At 36.8% G+C, this 16,594-nt stretch overlaps 2 protein-coding genes across 3 annotated transcripts; one reads left to right on the forward strand and one right to left on the reverse strand.

The window, feature by feature from the left end:
• The first annotated feature begins 8,534 nt into the window (after window positions 1–8,534).
• Window positions 8,535–9,181, forward strand: LOC147482355 (pentatricopeptide repeat-containing protein At2g29760, chloroplastic-like). Its single transcript, XM_086579294.1, has 2 exons — window positions 8,535–8,850; window positions 8,964–9,181. Exons 1-2 carry the CDS (start codon window positions 8,535–8,537, stop codon window positions 9,179–9,181), a joined length of 534 nt encoding a protein of 177 aa, XP_086435420.1.
• Window positions 9,182–10,106: 925 nt separating this feature from the next.
• LOC147482356 (uncharacterized) lies at window positions 10,107–15,422 on the reverse strand. 2 transcript variants are annotated; one of them, XM_086580679.1, is made up of 5 exons: window positions 15,080–15,422; window positions 11,822–14,982; window positions 11,508–11,641; window positions 11,304–11,395; window positions 10,107–10,472 (listed from the first exon to the last, which is right to left on the reverse strand). In XM_086580679.1, the coding sequence occupies exons 3-5, from the start codon at window positions 11,540–11,542 to the stop codon at window positions 10,297–10,299; spliced, it is 303 nt and encodes a 100-aa protein (XP_086436805.1). In that variant the 5' UTR covers window positions 11,543–11,641; window positions 11,822–14,982; window positions 15,080–15,422; the 3' UTR covers window positions 10,107–10,296. The 2 variants fall into 2 exon arrangements, with proteins under 2 accessions (XP_086436805.1, XP_086436804.1); XM_086580678.1 differs by having other exon boundaries at window positions 11,822–14,550; window positions 14,637–15,422.
• Window positions 15,423–16,594: the final 1,172 nt, after the last annotated feature.

Raw genomic sequence — 16,594 nt, forward strand, 5'->3', positions numbered from 1 at the left:
TGAATAAGACTTGTGTAATTAATATATTAACATAAATTGTTTTCCCTTGTACAATATCAAAGCAACACTTCCGGGTACACTATATTGGTAGTACTATTAGATGGACCGGGTGGTAAGAGAACACTAATCCTCTTGGAAGATGTGCATCTTGATAGTGCGACATATAGCTGTCCATGACTGAATGCGGGTATTTGTAGATCAATGCCAACGTACTTCACCAATTGTCCTTGGGACTTATTTATTGTCATAGCAAATGCGAGTATCACTGGAAAATGGCGTCTTGACATTTGAAAAAGCATTTCAACAGCAAATAGAGACAGAGATATTCTAGGAATAAACACAGTTTCTCCTTTTGCCTCAGTTAAAATTATTGCTTGAATCACTCTTTTTTCACAACGAAGCATGATTAGTCGTGTCCCGTTGCAGATCCCATCTATTGGTGCAATATTCCTAAGCAACATTATAAGGCAGCCGACCTTCAGTTGCAGATTAAAAGGTGGCAAGCTGGGGGGATCAAGAGAGTTAAGAAACTCACTTGGATAACGGGAGCCGTTGTTTTCAGAATTGTTAACATCGCTGATGATTTTATCTGCCGCTAAGTAAGAAAGCTTTTCTCCAGAAAACAAATTTAGAGTTGCTTCATTGGTTACACTGACATCGTTGTTTCATGCAGAGAGTATAGTTCGTTCATTTAGAAAAGTTGGTGATGCTGTGCCAGCCATATCCAAATTTGAATAAATTGATGAAATGAGTTTTTCTTGATTGCCACACTTACGTATGCCTGTAGGCAGCTCAACCGTTTCCGTAGGACTCGTTCCAATCTAAAAAATTTAGAAAAAACAAAATTAGCTGTCGCTCAAATTTGACTAAAGATATATCTATAGTAAAGCACCATAACTAAAGATTTGAATTAACAAATTACCTTGACCAAGTAATTGGCAAAGTTTGCATTATCAAGGTCTGACATATCAAGGCGCATGTTTTGGACCAAGTGCACAACATTCACATGCCACCATAGCTGAGATCTCCTCAATGATGCACCTACAAATTGCTCCCGAACCCCTTTTGGTATAATAGGGAGGGTTTGTCTAAAATCACCTCCAAGAACAACAGTTATTCCACCAAACGGATTTGAATTATCCCTGATATCTCGAAGTGTCCTTTCGACAGCTTCCACACAGTGTCTATGTTGCATCGGCACTTCATCCCAAATTATTAAGCTTGTCTCTCTAAAAAGATCAGCATATATTGAGTTTTTGGTAAAACTGCAGAATGTTTCATCCATCACATTTAAAGGAATTTTAAAAGTGGAATGTGTCGTTCTTCCGCCAGACAACAACAACGCTACAATTCCAGATGAAGCAACCGTTATTACTATATGGCCAAGACTGCGGCAAGTTGCAGCAATTGTGTTGTACACAAATGTTTTACCAGTCCCTGCTGCTCCATCCTAGAAAAAAACTTCTCCCTGGTTGTTTACAACTGAATCTGTTACCTTGGTATGGGCGTCATGATGTTCGTCATTCAGCCGCGAGATATTCAAGGTGGCCTCTACGTGGAACACATCATGTTGGAGCTGTCTTTGCTCCCAAATGAGTCTGTTATTTGTAACTTCATCCCAGTTTCTTCTTGGTTTAGGCATGTCTGGGAAATTAGATAATGTTCGGTCTGCTTCAAAAAGCAATTGGTTCAACAAATATAAACCATAATCAGTTACTTGTTCTTCGGTTAGGTCGGGAATTGGGAAGGTGTTACGTATATTCATTGCAAGGTCATCACAGATACTTGTTGCAAATTCATTCCACAATAGTACAGGACTTGTGGGGGAACATTCCAAAATCATAATGCTGAACAACCTTCGTAGTTGGTAGCCACTGTTAATTATAGACGCCTCTTGTAGACATTGCCTCCATTCGTCGTCATCTTCTAACAAACCACGTGCAACACATGCCGCTTTAAATGTACTATATTCATATCCGTTGACAGTACGAAGATCTGAAAAGGATGTAGGACCTCTTACCACTATCAAGAGTAAGCGGATGTAGAAACGTTCCCCAGCATTTGGATTTACAAAGTACATTCTCCCAATAGCGCAACACTGATCTCTCTTCTTCCAAAAATTTTTTTTTTTTTCCAAACATAGTGCTGTGGGAATTCCTGATAAGTAAATGCACGGGCCTCTATATCGCGAGCACATTGTTAAAAAAAAGTTGTTAGGGTTGATTTCTGTCTTTCTGCTCTAGCAAGAACTGCAGCCCTGGTGTCTCTTGCATTGAAAACGACATGATGCATTCCTTCAAGATGAACTGCTAATCTTTCAACTTTTGGGTACTCTTTGTGCAAAGGAAATTCAAGCAAACGACAGGCTGCCTCTGGTGGGCCCACATACCTTGCATCAATGTACTGTTGGATCTCGTCGTCAGTGCCAAGTATCACCATAGCTGCCCTGTCATGACCTTTGTAGATGTATTTCTGAATGTATTTAACGGCACGGACTGATGAACATACTTCAACGTTTATATGGCAATCAAACATTTATTATAAGAAAGGTTGTAAGGCACTACATCCCTATTATAAACTTTATAATCTTGAACTTCGTATTCCTTACCAGTATTGCGCCTATGGTAAATAGGATACCCAACTTGATCCATTGTTGTTTCATCGATGAATACGCGTGGATAATGTTTGGTACACTTTTTATTCTCCATGCATGGGGCCTGCAGATTCCTGGTGCCACAGGGTCCGTGAACCATACACCTCTTTACAGTTTCAAAAAGTGTTGGTTGGGAGACAGGGTCGGGGAATTCTGTGGACACTATCTTATCCACCTATTTTGTGTTGCGTACCTTATCAGGCTGTTTGAGAAAGATGAGGGCATGCATGTGTCGCAAACCTCGTTTCTGGAATTCAATCGTATATACATGTGCAACTGCTTTGCCAAACACACCATTTCGAGTATTTGTTCCATTATGGCTTTCCTTTTCAACTCGAATGCACGTGCGACCACTTCAGGATGGTCCGAAGTAGTTTGGTACTGCTTGAATACTCTTCTAATCTCTGGCCAATTTGGGTTTGTCATAGAAGTAAGAAACACATCCGGATGTTTATTGTAACGCGTTATGGCCATAGAGTCCTAGTAAATTTCATACATTTGTCTTAGGCTCCCTATATGACTCGATGGGAGAATGTAACGCTGGCCGATCTTTTCTAGAGGCAATCCTTCCATGGAAATGTCTGTCAAAGACTTATACAAATCCGCACGAATGTTGTCTTGGTTCATCCGAACATAACGCAAACGGTTCTGTTCAGTTACAGCCCAGGCATCTGTAGGAACTATTATGGTTGTATCGAATGATTTACAAACCATGAGAACCCATGCGCAACGAAATAAAAGGTGTTCACGATTTTGTTTAGAATCATACCTTTTTTATCAGCTGTGATTTCTCTAAGAATCCGAATCAGCAACCTCTTGATCTTCTGTTATATTCCTATCCTTATAATGGACATTATGTGGGCAACGATCTACCAACACTTTCTTTATCTCTTTGCCTCTCTTTTTCAATCACTGAAATTGATTAATTTCGTCCAAGAAGAAATGTTTCTTTATATAGGCTACAATAGGGACCATGAGGAGAAATTAGGGTTAGGTCTCCTGACGAGCTTGGGCTTCCCATGTTCGCCCAGAACACACGGCCCAAGTTCGTCAACAAATGGCTTATTCCACTAAAGGCCATTGTTGCACTACCGCCCTAATCCCAAATTACGTTTATGGGCTCCATATTATATACTCGTTGATCTCCCCGTGTTAAGATATCGAATGCACATTGATTAAGTCAAGTTACTGACAACTACATTAATCAACTTCTTATGTCCTTGAGTAGTACCACTCAACCTCATTGTCATGTCGGATTAAATCCACCTGCAGGGTTTACATGACAATCTTTATGAGCTCCTCAAGGGGACATCATCAACCCGACTTCTTGCGGGTCACGGATTCCTTCTATAATCAATAGCACACCTTACATACAATGTCATTATCCAATCCATCGAGTTTGTTGATTCACAAATGAATCTCACTCATTGATGATTTAAAGCAATGTACAATGCACGTAAGTACCCGTTATTATATCCAGATTAAGAGGACAAGCATCCATAATAACAGAGGTGTTTGTTTCCTTATATAGTCAGTATAAAGAGAAACAACCTCACTTGGTCCTGTTCAATACACACAAAGTGTACTAGTGTAATCTTGTAGTCAAGATAGACTAATACTAGATTATACTACAACCGTACCAATGGTTTTTCCAAATCCATCTAGGTTGTAAACGTTTACTTATACTTTATAAGGTACTGATGATATGATCTTCTGTGTGTCACCACACACCATATCATCTACAACATAAAGTATTAGACGCATGCATATAACTAATAACATATATAATATGTATAACATTTGTCCATATGATTCTCATTCAAAATATAAAGAATTAGAGTTAATACAAAAGTAATGCTTTTAGTATATAACCCTATCAGCATCCACTATCCACTGTTGAAATAGAGAACCTCCCCTTAAAATAGATGAGTATTCTGTGGGCCGATCGAATAAACGATAAGCGTAATATTGTACTTGAGTCAAATGGGCTTCACTTGGACAATTGTTAGCAATATCCCATTGGCACAGGTCTAGTGCCCAACCAAGGTCTCCTCTAGGTAAAAGTTGCACATAATGTAGAGGTGAATATGGTAGGTGACACTCACTTATCTTTTCAAGTCCACCTTCTTTATAATGCAGAATGATGTCTCGTAACATATCACATTTACTTTCTTACCCAGGCAAGACAACGGCAATTTCATAAGTCAATGGAAGATTGTTCCGACGTCGGTTAGTACCAGGCATGTATTGTATGTATGCTGGAATATTATTGTCTACAGTTGCATTTGACCATAAGATGTCATTTGCATTTTTGAAAAACTTGGACCATGCATTCGCTTGAATAAGCACCCCCTGAATAATACTTAACACCTCTATTAACAAATGTGGATTGCATTGCCTTCTATATTCTAGAGCGGCACTTGCTTCGTAAATGTAAAGTTGGGTATATTTTGGGTCAACATCACCGTTTGGTAATAGTGATCCAATTTGATGGCACAATTCTCCATGAATAGTAAATGATTTTGGACCACGGCCTCTGAGGACACTATCATTTGCTTTAACACCCAGACTTGTAAAGGCATTGCATGCGTTGTACCCTCGAATGTTTTGACGGAAATCTTTTGCTAGCCAATCACCACCTTCGAATAGTGATTCAAAGGGTTGGGGTAAAGGTTAAAGGCAAGGGACTCTTATTTTTCCTTGTAGACAACACAACCCAAATAAAGGCTTCTTCTTGGTAGACCTGGTTAATTGCTCAGCTCTCCAATGGAGGGCAAAGCAAGGCTGACATTGGATGTTCATTTCGCCGAGATCATGGCACACATCTGGAACAACAGGCAGGGCCTCAAATGGGATCCCAAGCTCAAATACATCATAATCTTCTTCGTCGGACGTTTCTGCGTCACCTTCAGAGGTTTGGTTAAAGTCCACCTCTTTTTGAGAATGTATTAAGTTTATATCAGACGTACTCATAAGAGTAGTATCAACTTATCTGAAATTCAAAGTATAACCAATTAGATTTTATTGACCACAAGATACCAAAACAAAGATTTTCCAATAGTAATATATATCATACTTACTCACCATTATGCAAGGAAGAAGATCCTAGTTGGGAAGCAGAAGCGAGATTACGTGTAGAATGTGGAGAATGATGACACATATTTTCAGCACCAGAATGTGATGCAAATAGTTGTCTGACAAATTCCCTATCATTTGGACATTGTAAAATCGTTGTCTTATCATCAACGACATTTTGACCTTTGTCGATCTGGCGAGACGGGATCAATATAGAATGTTGGGAACCTCTGAAAACATTGTCTGTAGTGGATGAAAAAATAACACTTGCCACTTGAGAAATGCTCTGCAATCGTAAAGTTCTTTCCCTCTCTCTACGCGCACGTTGAGCCAGTGCATATCGATTGGGTCGTTCAATTATGTTTGAACGATTGGCCATCACGACTTGATGTAGGCCTTGATAGTTTTCATCACAATTAATATCTTTTTGAGAATGTAAGTCTATCTCATACGTACTCACAGGAGTAGTATTAACTTATCTGAAATTCAAAATAGAGATACCAATGAGGTTTTAATCACCATAAAATAACAATATGAAAAGTTTATAGGAGTAATATTAGACTTATTGGTTGCTTTGCAAGGAAGATGATCCAAGTTCGAGGCCGGAGGTAAAACTACGTGTCGGTACTGGAGAAGCGTGGTGCCAGTCTTTGCAGGTCGAATTTAATGGTGACAATTGATTGCCAAATTGCATAATCATTTGTACACTGTGATATCAGCATGGGATCATGTGTGGAACCTCCTGAAACATAGTTTGTAACTGACGAAGGAACAAAAGTTCCAATTGGAGAAGTGAGCTGCAATCGCAAAGCTCATTCCCTTTCTCTACGCGCACGTTGAGCTAGTTCATATCGATTTGGTCGTTCAATAATGGAAGAACGATTTACGGTTACGACATCAAGTGGCAGTGGATGTTCTGTTGTTGGGGTTACAATCTTCTCTGCTCTTTCACGTCGCATTTGCAATTGGGTTGTTCTACTATGACAAAACTGCACCAAAATAGAACCACGAAGAATCTGTAGTAGCAATAGGTTTAAAAGCAGTATGATTTTATTTCACCTTAGTTTAAGTTATACAAAGGAAAAGTAAGTTTTGATAGTGGGTTGACCTTAATTTGTGCTGTTGTTTGCGTTCGAATGTACTCTTGCACTATTTCTCGATTCACTGGCACTGGTGTTTCACAATATATGTTTAACTTATGGAGTAAATTTGAATCAATTTGTGTGATTGTTTAAATCAGCATACTGAAAGCAAATATAAGGTTATATTAGATATACATTGGAAGTTAGACTGTATGTTGAGACGAAAACAATAAAGATTAAATCATGAATGAACATTGAGTTGGCTGGGGAATCTTACCACCGCCTGGCCGACTGTTTGCGTTACCTTATACCTGAAACTCAATAAAGTTGTTATCTTGAAATCAAAAAACCAAGCAAGGGAAAACATCGTCATATACTAAATCCGTTAAATCCATTATGTCTAAACTAAAAAAATTCTTAAAAAAATAACTAACCTTGTATATTCAATGGAAGACATCATCACAAAACAACATTGACCATCATTGAGGCAATCAAATTTTTTTGGGTTTTCTATGTAAGCAACCAACCTATGCAAATATTTCAACAAATAGTTTTTCTACTAACTTTCAATTAACATTGACAACCGACCTATGCAAAAAGTTTTTCTATTAACTTTCATTTCTGGAACTATGCAATGGAAGACATCATCACAAAACAACACTGACCATCATTGAGGCAATCAAATTATTTTGGTTTCTCTATGTAAACCACCCACCTATGCAAATAATTTAAATAAATAGTTTTTCTACTAACTTTTAATAAACACTGACCACCGACCTATACAAATAGTTTTTCTACTAACTTTTATTTTTGGAACTATGCATTATGTATAGAATGCACGAAATATGGCTCAAAACATAATCATGTGCATTGAAGAGATATTATTTGTTTTCTTTACTATGAGGACCATGGTGTCCGTGGAGTTGATACAGACGGGAGTCGTTGTATGTTTCGCACTAAGAAATAATTTCTTTATATATTACTGATTGTTGGATGACCTGATGCTGTGTTTTATTGTGTGTATATATATATATATATCGGTTTGGCCAGGGAGACATAAGTTTCCGTGACAGCAAAAAAAATAGCCAAATTTCGGCCGTTGGATCACCAAATCTAAATCAGAAATCAAATGGGTATCAAAATCATAATTACGAAGGGTTTCCTCTCTCCTCCTCTCCTATTCCTCTCTCCAGCACCGAAATCATTCCAGCAAATTCAACCCATTTTAGCTCCAAAATCAACCCATTGCAGCTCCTCCAAAATCGAATTCTCCAAATTCAACCCATTTCAACCTCCAAAATCAACCCATTTTAGCTTCGAATTATACTATGCTTTAACATTATGCCCGATACATTTACGTGTTCATTTGTTTTAAAAGCTTGTTCACTGTTTTGTCATTTTTCTAGTGGTCTTATTTTTCATGCATTAGTTGAGAAACGTGGATTTCAATCAGATTTGTTTTCGCAGAATACTATACTTCATATGTATACTTGTTGTGGAGTTACTGATGTTGCGAAAAGGTTTTTTGATAAAATGGGTGAAAAAGATGCTGTGACTTGGAATATTATGATTACCCATTTTAGTAAGCAGGATGATGATATGGAGTTGGCTAGAAAATTGTTTGATGAAATGCCTAAGAAAAGTGTGAGGTCTTAGACTGCGCGATAATAGCGGGGTATGTTCAATGTGGGAATCCGAAAGAGGCGATTCATATGTTTACTGACATGGAAGCTACTAGGGGAACACTTAATGAGGTCACTGTTGTGGCGGTATTAGTGACTTGTGCGGATTTGGGTGCACTTGATCTTGGTAGGAGAGTTCATGAGTATTTGAATCAGTGTGGGGTCGGGAGAAATGTACGTGTTTGTAATATTTTGATTGACATGTATATCAAATGTGGTTGTTTAGAAATTGCTCGGGATGTTTTTTATGAGATGAAAGGACGAACGGTTGTGTCATGGTCGGCTATGATTGGAGGATATGCAATGCACGTCCAAGCTGAGGAAGCCCTGAAGTTTTTCTTTAAGATGTCTCGTATTGGTATTCGACCAAATGGGGGACCTTTATTGGGCTCTTGCATGCTTGTAGCCATATGAGATTAGTAGATTGGATTTTTCAGTAGCATGACTACAGATTATGAGATTATTCCTTAGGTGGATGTAAAGTTCACAAAAATGTGGAGCTGGCTGAAGAAGCTATCAAGCACCTTCTGGTTTTAGAGCCACTTAACGACGGTTACTACGTAGTTTTATCAAATGTATATGCAGATGCAGGGCGGTGGGAAGATGCGGCAAGGGTAAGAATGTTGATGAGCATGAGAGGGATGCAATGGAGGTCGGCATGGGGAACATTGTTATTGATGGAGCTCTGAACAAATAAAATCTCCTTAAACCTTATAGGAACTTTGCAAAGGTTGTCATTTACAGTTTAGGTAGCTCTGCCTCTTTCTCTCATCTACCTTAGTTTCAGTCGGTGAATTCAACTATTCTGGCAAGGCATGATCACTTTCTCGTATAGATTTGATATCCAAATTGAAGCGTGATGAGTTTGACCTTGGGGGAACTGAAGTGACGGTTCAAGCCATTTATTTTCTGTAAACGCAGGCTGGATGGATTTGTACTCTAGAACATTGTCAAGCGGGATATTGTTCCTTGTCCTCCTTGTAGCATAGCACACATTTTGTGTTTGATGTAACAGTATCATTCTTGGCTTTCATTCTGGAAGAGTCGTTGTACCATAAATTTGGCAACAATTGACTCAAAGATTTTGAATCTATTTTGCCTTTCGTCAATTATAAGATTTGTCAATTTGCTATCGCATTCGTATAGGATTTCCTAGCTTACGAGTATCAATCATGGGCGGTCTATTGTGCCATTTTAGGCTTGGATGTTACACTTTCAGTAGTACTATTTTCGATGCTTCATCCACCATTACCTTTTGACCTCCTTTCTTTTATCGTTTCAATAAAAAAATGGGTCTGAAACCCCCATTCAATATTACTGATTGATCCGAACATTGTGAGCGAATGATTTATCAGTAAAATAGAAATAGTAATACTAAAATAGAAATAGTCTATCTGGGTACTTCGTAGAGAAGCAAATTCTTTTAATCTTCAGAGATGTGTGTAAAACTCTGACAGCCAAAACATTGTTCTGTAGGCTTCAAGCCACATTGTATAAAACTCTGACAGCCAAATTGTATAAACTCTGACAGCCAAAACTGAAACAAGGCATTCAAAAGCTGAAACTGAAACAAGGCATTTAAAAGCTGAAATTAAGTGAAACAAGGCATTCAAAAGCTGAAACTGAAACAAGGCATTTATTGATTATTGATTATTAAGTTTTATCAGATGAAATTGAAACAAGGCATTCAAAAGCTGCTTGTCTAATCTCAGACTCTCTGGACACTGCTGTCTCGCAAACCACCTTCATGATATAATTCCGTTCCATCTCGTTCTAAAAATTAGTTTGTGCAAAATCAAGAGCATTATACAACAGCTGTAAGAACAGAGTTCACCAAAGCATCAATAGCCACCCACTGTTGAATCAGCTGTTCCTTCCTAACTGCATCCTTAGCATCCAACGAGTTCTTAAGCACAATACCATCCAACAAGCTGACAAAAGGAATGGAGTAATCTCTGTTGCCATATTCTCCTCTCCAAACTACACACAACAACAAACCAATACAATCAAACACCAAACCAAAATAAACATTGCACCATAACACACATGAGAAAACAAAAGGCAATAGCAACCTAGAAGAACAAAACAATGCGAACAAAGATATTGCTCCAGAAACACAATAAGTTAGCTAAACAAAAACCCCAAATGCTAATTTTTAAACCCAATACCAAAACCATGCCTTAAAAGTACCACCAAATGTGAATCAACTTATATAAACCCTAATCCACAACAACATAAAAGAAAAGCCCCAATCTATAAATCAAACTATAGTTTCAAAAGCTTAAACCCTACTGACAAAGATGGACAAGACTGGAGAGTAATTTGGAAATTCTTATTAGTTCTTAGATGAAACACATGCAATAGTATGGTCATCAATACAAAATTCGAAATTGGATTTGCTATTACACACCCTTAACTCTGACAGAACTGAAACTAAAAACTATGACATAACTGAAAACTCTTACAGAACACACCCTTAACTCTGACAGAACACACCCTTAGCAAACTAGAAGCCCTGATACTCTTTGAGCGAGTTAAAACCTAAATAATTCATAAGCAACGGATGCAATAGTATGGTTGTTTAAGAATCAGACTTGCTAATTGGACAACACAAACGTTGTAAAAATTATTTACTAGCTTAAGTGGCATTAACAAAAACAACCAAAGCATATGTTCTATTCAAAATTTTAGCACAAGCTATCACGATAAAAAGGATCATGGTTGCAGGTTCTGAAATTAGAATGTCATAAAGGCTTTAAATCGAAATCACAAAGAAAGTTAACAATGTACTCTTCATTAAGTAGTATTTACCTGTCCTCATGTACTCTGGAGGTGTAAATGCCAAGTTCGTACTGTAACTCTTCTCGTCTCTGCTATTCTTCATTAGACCAAAGCATGAAAGCCTGGGATTACCATCATGTCAACAACCGTCTAAAAAATAAGGTCTAGACAATAGCAAGCAACTTACCTTTCATTGAGAAAATAAGCATTTTTCTAAAAGAAGCATTAATATACCTGATCAAACAAGACCCTATATGCATTGAGGTCATGATACAGACCTCTCCCTTTACTGCTGCAATTGCCCAAAGCTTGAGCCAAATACAGCGCTACTCTCAATCTTATAGCCCATTTCATGGGTTGTGCGTCCCCTTAACCATTTCCAACCAAACTCATTTCAATTAAACCAATTCAAATATAAGAAATAACACAGACAATCAAACTCATACGTACTGCACAAATAGTCCAAAACAATCTATAACTAAGCATATTACTAATTAAGTATAAGTAGTAACCTGCATTTGTTTAAATCAACTAAAAAAACTACTTACAGTGAAAAAGATGCTTAGCTAGCGTTTCGTTCGGCATAAACTCAGCAACTAACAACCTCTCATTTCTCGACATCAAAAAAAATTCATCGATATCAAAAAAGGATGGTACAAAAGGATTTTCATCTACATCAAAAAATATTCATCGATAATTCTGGAACAAATTCAAATCCAGAGTTTATGTCTTGCTTCACAATAGTACTATTTTGGATGAGAAATGGAGAGACGAGGAACCCACGAGAGATTGGAGAGAGGAATAGGAGCGAGTCAGAGAAAACCCTTAGTAATTTGATTTTTCGTGTTTTAGATACGGGCGTTTGATCCAGCCGAAATTTGGCTTCTTTTTTTATGTATGAAACTGTTGTCAACCTAGCCGGATATTATATCTTTAACTAGCCATTTGGCCCGGCCTATGGCCGGACTTGCTACATAGATAGCTAATGACTCAAAAGCCTAAAGTCTATTTGAATAAATAATATATGTATATTGATAGTTAATTATTCATTGTATACTTTATTTGAAGGGTTTATGTTTTTCTAATTTTTTTTGAAGGGTTTTGACAAAAGGTTTTATTTCTATTTTTGGGTTATTATTATCCTAAATAACAATTCTTATCATCCACCTATATAAACTATATCAAAATATAACGCAACAATCATGGAATATAACACGTACTCAAAACATATCATATGTTTAAGCGATAACTGAATTATATTCATTACACACAATGGTCTCTCCATCTGCATATGATTATGAAGTTTTATAGCAGATCGGTTAAAGAGCCGTTTCAAAAAGATATCTTTTGGTATAATACAATAATCCCAAGCTAAAAAATTCATACAAAAAAGAATTCAATTAATCTACTTTATTTCTTCAATTGAACTTCAGTTGAATAAGCAGCTACACTCTCTTAACAAATAACTAACACAATTGAGACTTTCCACAACCATTTTTTTTATCCGACTCCAAGTTCAGTGGTCGGTTACATTTTGAAGGAATGAAACTGCAAAACTGAAACAATAGTAATCCCCCTTTAAATGCTTACATTCATCCCGCCAAATTAGGGGTTGTTAAGTAGTAGCTACTGACAAATGATCCCATTTGACAATAAAATCTAAAAAGTTATAGCCACTTCTTGCAACAAAATCCTAAATGCAAAGATATATCAATCCTTTCACAATAACGAAAATTAGGTATCTTGAAATTCTAGCTACACAAACCCATTACTAAAAAAAAGTCACCAATATGAAGCCCAAAAAATTGTATTACGAACAATTTTAATCCGAAAGTAGTTTTATTGACCTATGAGACTTATAAGTTAAATCTGCTGACGTTTATATGACAATATGACTCAATTCTGAATAGATCCGACCATAAAACTCAAATCACGCTATGGAAGGATAGATTTACTTGATCAAAGTCAACACCAACATAGGATTAGGCATCGTAGTTATATCTGGAATCTAGCTAGTGTTTGCCTAAACAACAACAACAATATATATAAATACCAGTTGCCTTTTCTATGTGTCTCTTTTCTACGTGTCTTTCGACTGTTCACAAAATTCGACATCTAATGCCTTCACTTTTAACATTTCCAAGTACTGCAAATCATGGAACTTAATGGTACTCTACATTATCAGCATGCCTGAACTCAAAAAGGGAAATTTAAATAAGATTCTTTTTCTTTTGCTAAAAAGAATACCTGTATTAATAGCAAAAGGTGGCTACATTGTAGTAAGCTCCAAAGAGGTAGCTTTATTGGACTTCACTCTTTTATGTTCATAAATCTATAATAAGTGAGTCCATCTTGTTCGCCCTTGTGTAGGAAGCCAGGCTTACCTTCTCACCATTGTGCAGTTCCTTTGGCCATAGATGTTCCTAATATAGTACATAAGTTAGCTCCACAATGAACTTCCCTCCAACTTGTTAAGTTGATCCAAGTTGTTGTTTAGTTGCTCCAAGTTGTCTGATCTAACCTTCTAGTGCACCTTGTTTGCTTGGAATGCTTTTACTGCTTCACCAGAATCACTCAATCCATATATAATTTCATTCCAGTTCATTGGCTTTGCTAGTCCCTTTGACAATGGCCTTAACTTATACAATTGGTATTAAGTCAGATACAATGGGTGCAAAGGACTTAATCAGACAGAACTTGATAAAATCAACAACGCATAATCAAAGACTTTTACCACACAATAACATAGTAAACGCAAAGTCATTATACTATGTGAATAACTTAACACCACGTAATTGCATTGTAACAATCAACAATCTCAATATGACATCTTTTAAAATCAAAATAACTTTAGACACTCATTGGCATGAGGCATAGTCAAATCAAATAAGATGAGGAAACAGAGATAGAAGAAGGAGATTAGAGATTGAGCACGATTATTACCTTTCAAGTGAAAGCTTTGTGCAAAACTTTTGAAGCTCGAGTTTCCGTAAAGAAATAGTTTGGGTGTTGTTTTCGCAAAAAAGTGTTGAGTTTAGTGTTTAGGGTCTAACTTTCTTAAGCGTTAGGAGTTTCCCAATAGCACTAATACTCTATAGAAAGTTTGCCACCATCGGATGTGCCCAAACAGTTTTCTCCTTGACCATCCAATGTAGGCTTCACAGATTTTGAGTAAAATATACCTTGAAATCGTCACTTCATTCTTCTTCAATTCTCTTTCTGAGCTTTTCTCCTTTAAGTCGTATCTGCCACTTAGGTTTTCTGTTGACTACACGTACTACGATGAACAAAATACAAACAAATTGAGATGATCAGCAGAGAATCTGTCAAACATTTGTTTGAATCAAGTAAGGCTGTTAGGACCTACAAGCAGTCGATCCCGTATCCCGTAGCTCCCATAGAAGCTTATCCTCCTTTGAGATATCACTTGTGATTGGTTGCTGAATCGGTTTCACGACAAAGAAGTATTGCAAAGAGGTCGGGAAAAAAAAACTGCTCGGAGAAGGAAACAACAACAATAATAGTATCTTACTGTTATTATCATTATTATAATCCCTGGAATACCAACATGGAGATGGAAAGGATTACCTGGACGACCAGAATAAGAAGTTATTTTTTTCATTTGGGCTTGAACCCTCAATTAAGTTCTTATCAACAAAGATTGATTTGCTTCCATTAAAAACGACTTTTGTAATCATCTCCACCAAAACTTCAATCAATCAATCAGTTTGTTTGATATACATGAGCAAATTAAAACAATAAAGACCACTGCTTGAAATAGCAAAAAGGAAGTAAACATCACTTACCTATTAATTCGAGTGAAGAAGACAATAGAAAAGTTTGAGGTTGAGTTAGATAAAATTCCACTGATGAAGCTGCGAAGAAGAAGATTCAACGCATTAAACTGATCAACAACTATCTAATTGAGAATGGAGACGGAGTGAATTTTAATGAAGGCTTTTGATAAGATTTCGGTAAAGATTTAAAAAGAGAGGAAAGAAATTGATCCATAGTGGTCCGGGGAGGGGTTTAACGAAGGGTTTTGTTTTTGTTTTGATTTTTCAAGCTCAAAACAGGTAAACTTCCTTTTTTGTCTCCTGAGTTTTTGTAATTCCCCTGCTTTCCATTTTGAGTAGGAGCAGTTTTTCTCTTGGCAAGTTTTTCTCATTTTTTTTAGCAATTTTTTTCTCCTGACTTTTCATAATACCCCTGTGGCAAAACCAATTATGCTGAGTGTGATAGAAGCAACTCGAAAGCTCAAAAGAAAATGATGAATTCTTGTAATGTTAAGGTACTCTCCCTATGATAGTACTTGTAAACAGCCTGTCAAAATTAGGAAACAGGCCATCACCAAATTAACTAACCTTTAGGCTGCTATCGGAAGAAGAAAAGAGAGGGTTGGAAGAGATGGGTTTTTCCATTATATAAGTGTGCTACGGTAATGAAGTTAGCCCCAAACCAAACATACAAAGAAAAGATGGTATGATGTTTTAGAGTGCTGAAAACACAGGTAGTAAGCGTTATCGACGATAAAGCGATGAGAAGCAAGGAGGTCTGCTGTAAACACAACTCCAGCTATGCATTGCCATAAGAAAACTCTCCACTCATAAGGCAAGTTGGCTTTCCAAATTCTTGTGAAGGCTATAATTTCCTCACCACATCCAAAATAAATTAAATGAAAACACCCTCCAATTGTTAAGGACAAAATCAACTTAAAAAGGAAGTATTTATGATTCAACACAAAACCTTTTCTTATTAGTAAGCATGCATGTCTATGTTTCTTACTGCTACTTTGTTCATTGTCACATTTTGTTCGATTCTTATTGCATTTGCATTCACCTGAAATAAAGCACAATACTCGTACCACTTAATTTTAATAATGATTTAAATTCATCGGAGTTGAAAATATAATAACTATCAATATATAGCTCAATTAAAATAAGTAACTGTCAACAACTAAACCACAGAATTTAACAAACACGCATGCATTGTAGCCTATTACCATATTTTATTTCAACTTTGTCAGTCACATAAAACACACCTTTAGGTCTAACATAAAACCCAGACCACCGAAGACCCATCTAAGCTTGAATATGCTACAATCGATACCACAGCCATATATATATATATATGACTTTAAAAAGTTACACTTACCATCCATACCAATTTATTTGTAAATAAGTCGCTCTGGCGAGCCTAAGTAATGAAACACCCTATGGTCTCATAATATTCCTTTAGGTTGCAAGAAATACTCCTATCTATCATATTCATGCATGTAACAACTTTTATATCAAGTATATGTTAAACTATTACAAAAACTT

This window comes from Coptis chinensis, chromosome 8 (assembly GCF_015680905.1).
Source record: "Coptis chinensis isolate HL-2020 chromosome 8, ASM1568090v1, whole genome shotgun sequence".
Lineage (NCBI taxonomy): Eukaryota > Viridiplantae > Streptophyta > Magnoliopsida > Ranunculales > Ranunculaceae > Coptis > Coptis chinensis.

Bases quoted from the DNA above. Each gene is read 5' to 3' on its own strand.
- LOC147482356 (XM_086580679.1), bottom strand. From the start codon at position 11,542: ATGACCTCAATGCATATAGGGTCTTGTTTGATCAG. The intron at 11,396-11,507 runs GTATATTAATGC...TGGTAATCCCAG, and splicing joins ATAGGGTCTTGTTTGATCAG to GCTTTCATGCTTTGGTCTAA. The intron at 10,473-11,303 runs GTAAATACTACT...TGTTGTGTGTAG, and splicing joins TCCAGAGTACATGAGGACAG to TTTGGAGAGGAGAATATGGC.
- LOC147482355 (XM_086579294.1), top strand. From the start codon at position 8,535: ATGGAAGCTACTAGGGGAACACTTAATGAGGTCACTGTTGTGGCGGTA. The intron at 8,851-8,963 runs GTATTCGACCAA...ATTATTCCTTAG, and splicing joins CTTTAAGATGTCTCGTATTG to GTGGATGTAAAGTTCACAAA.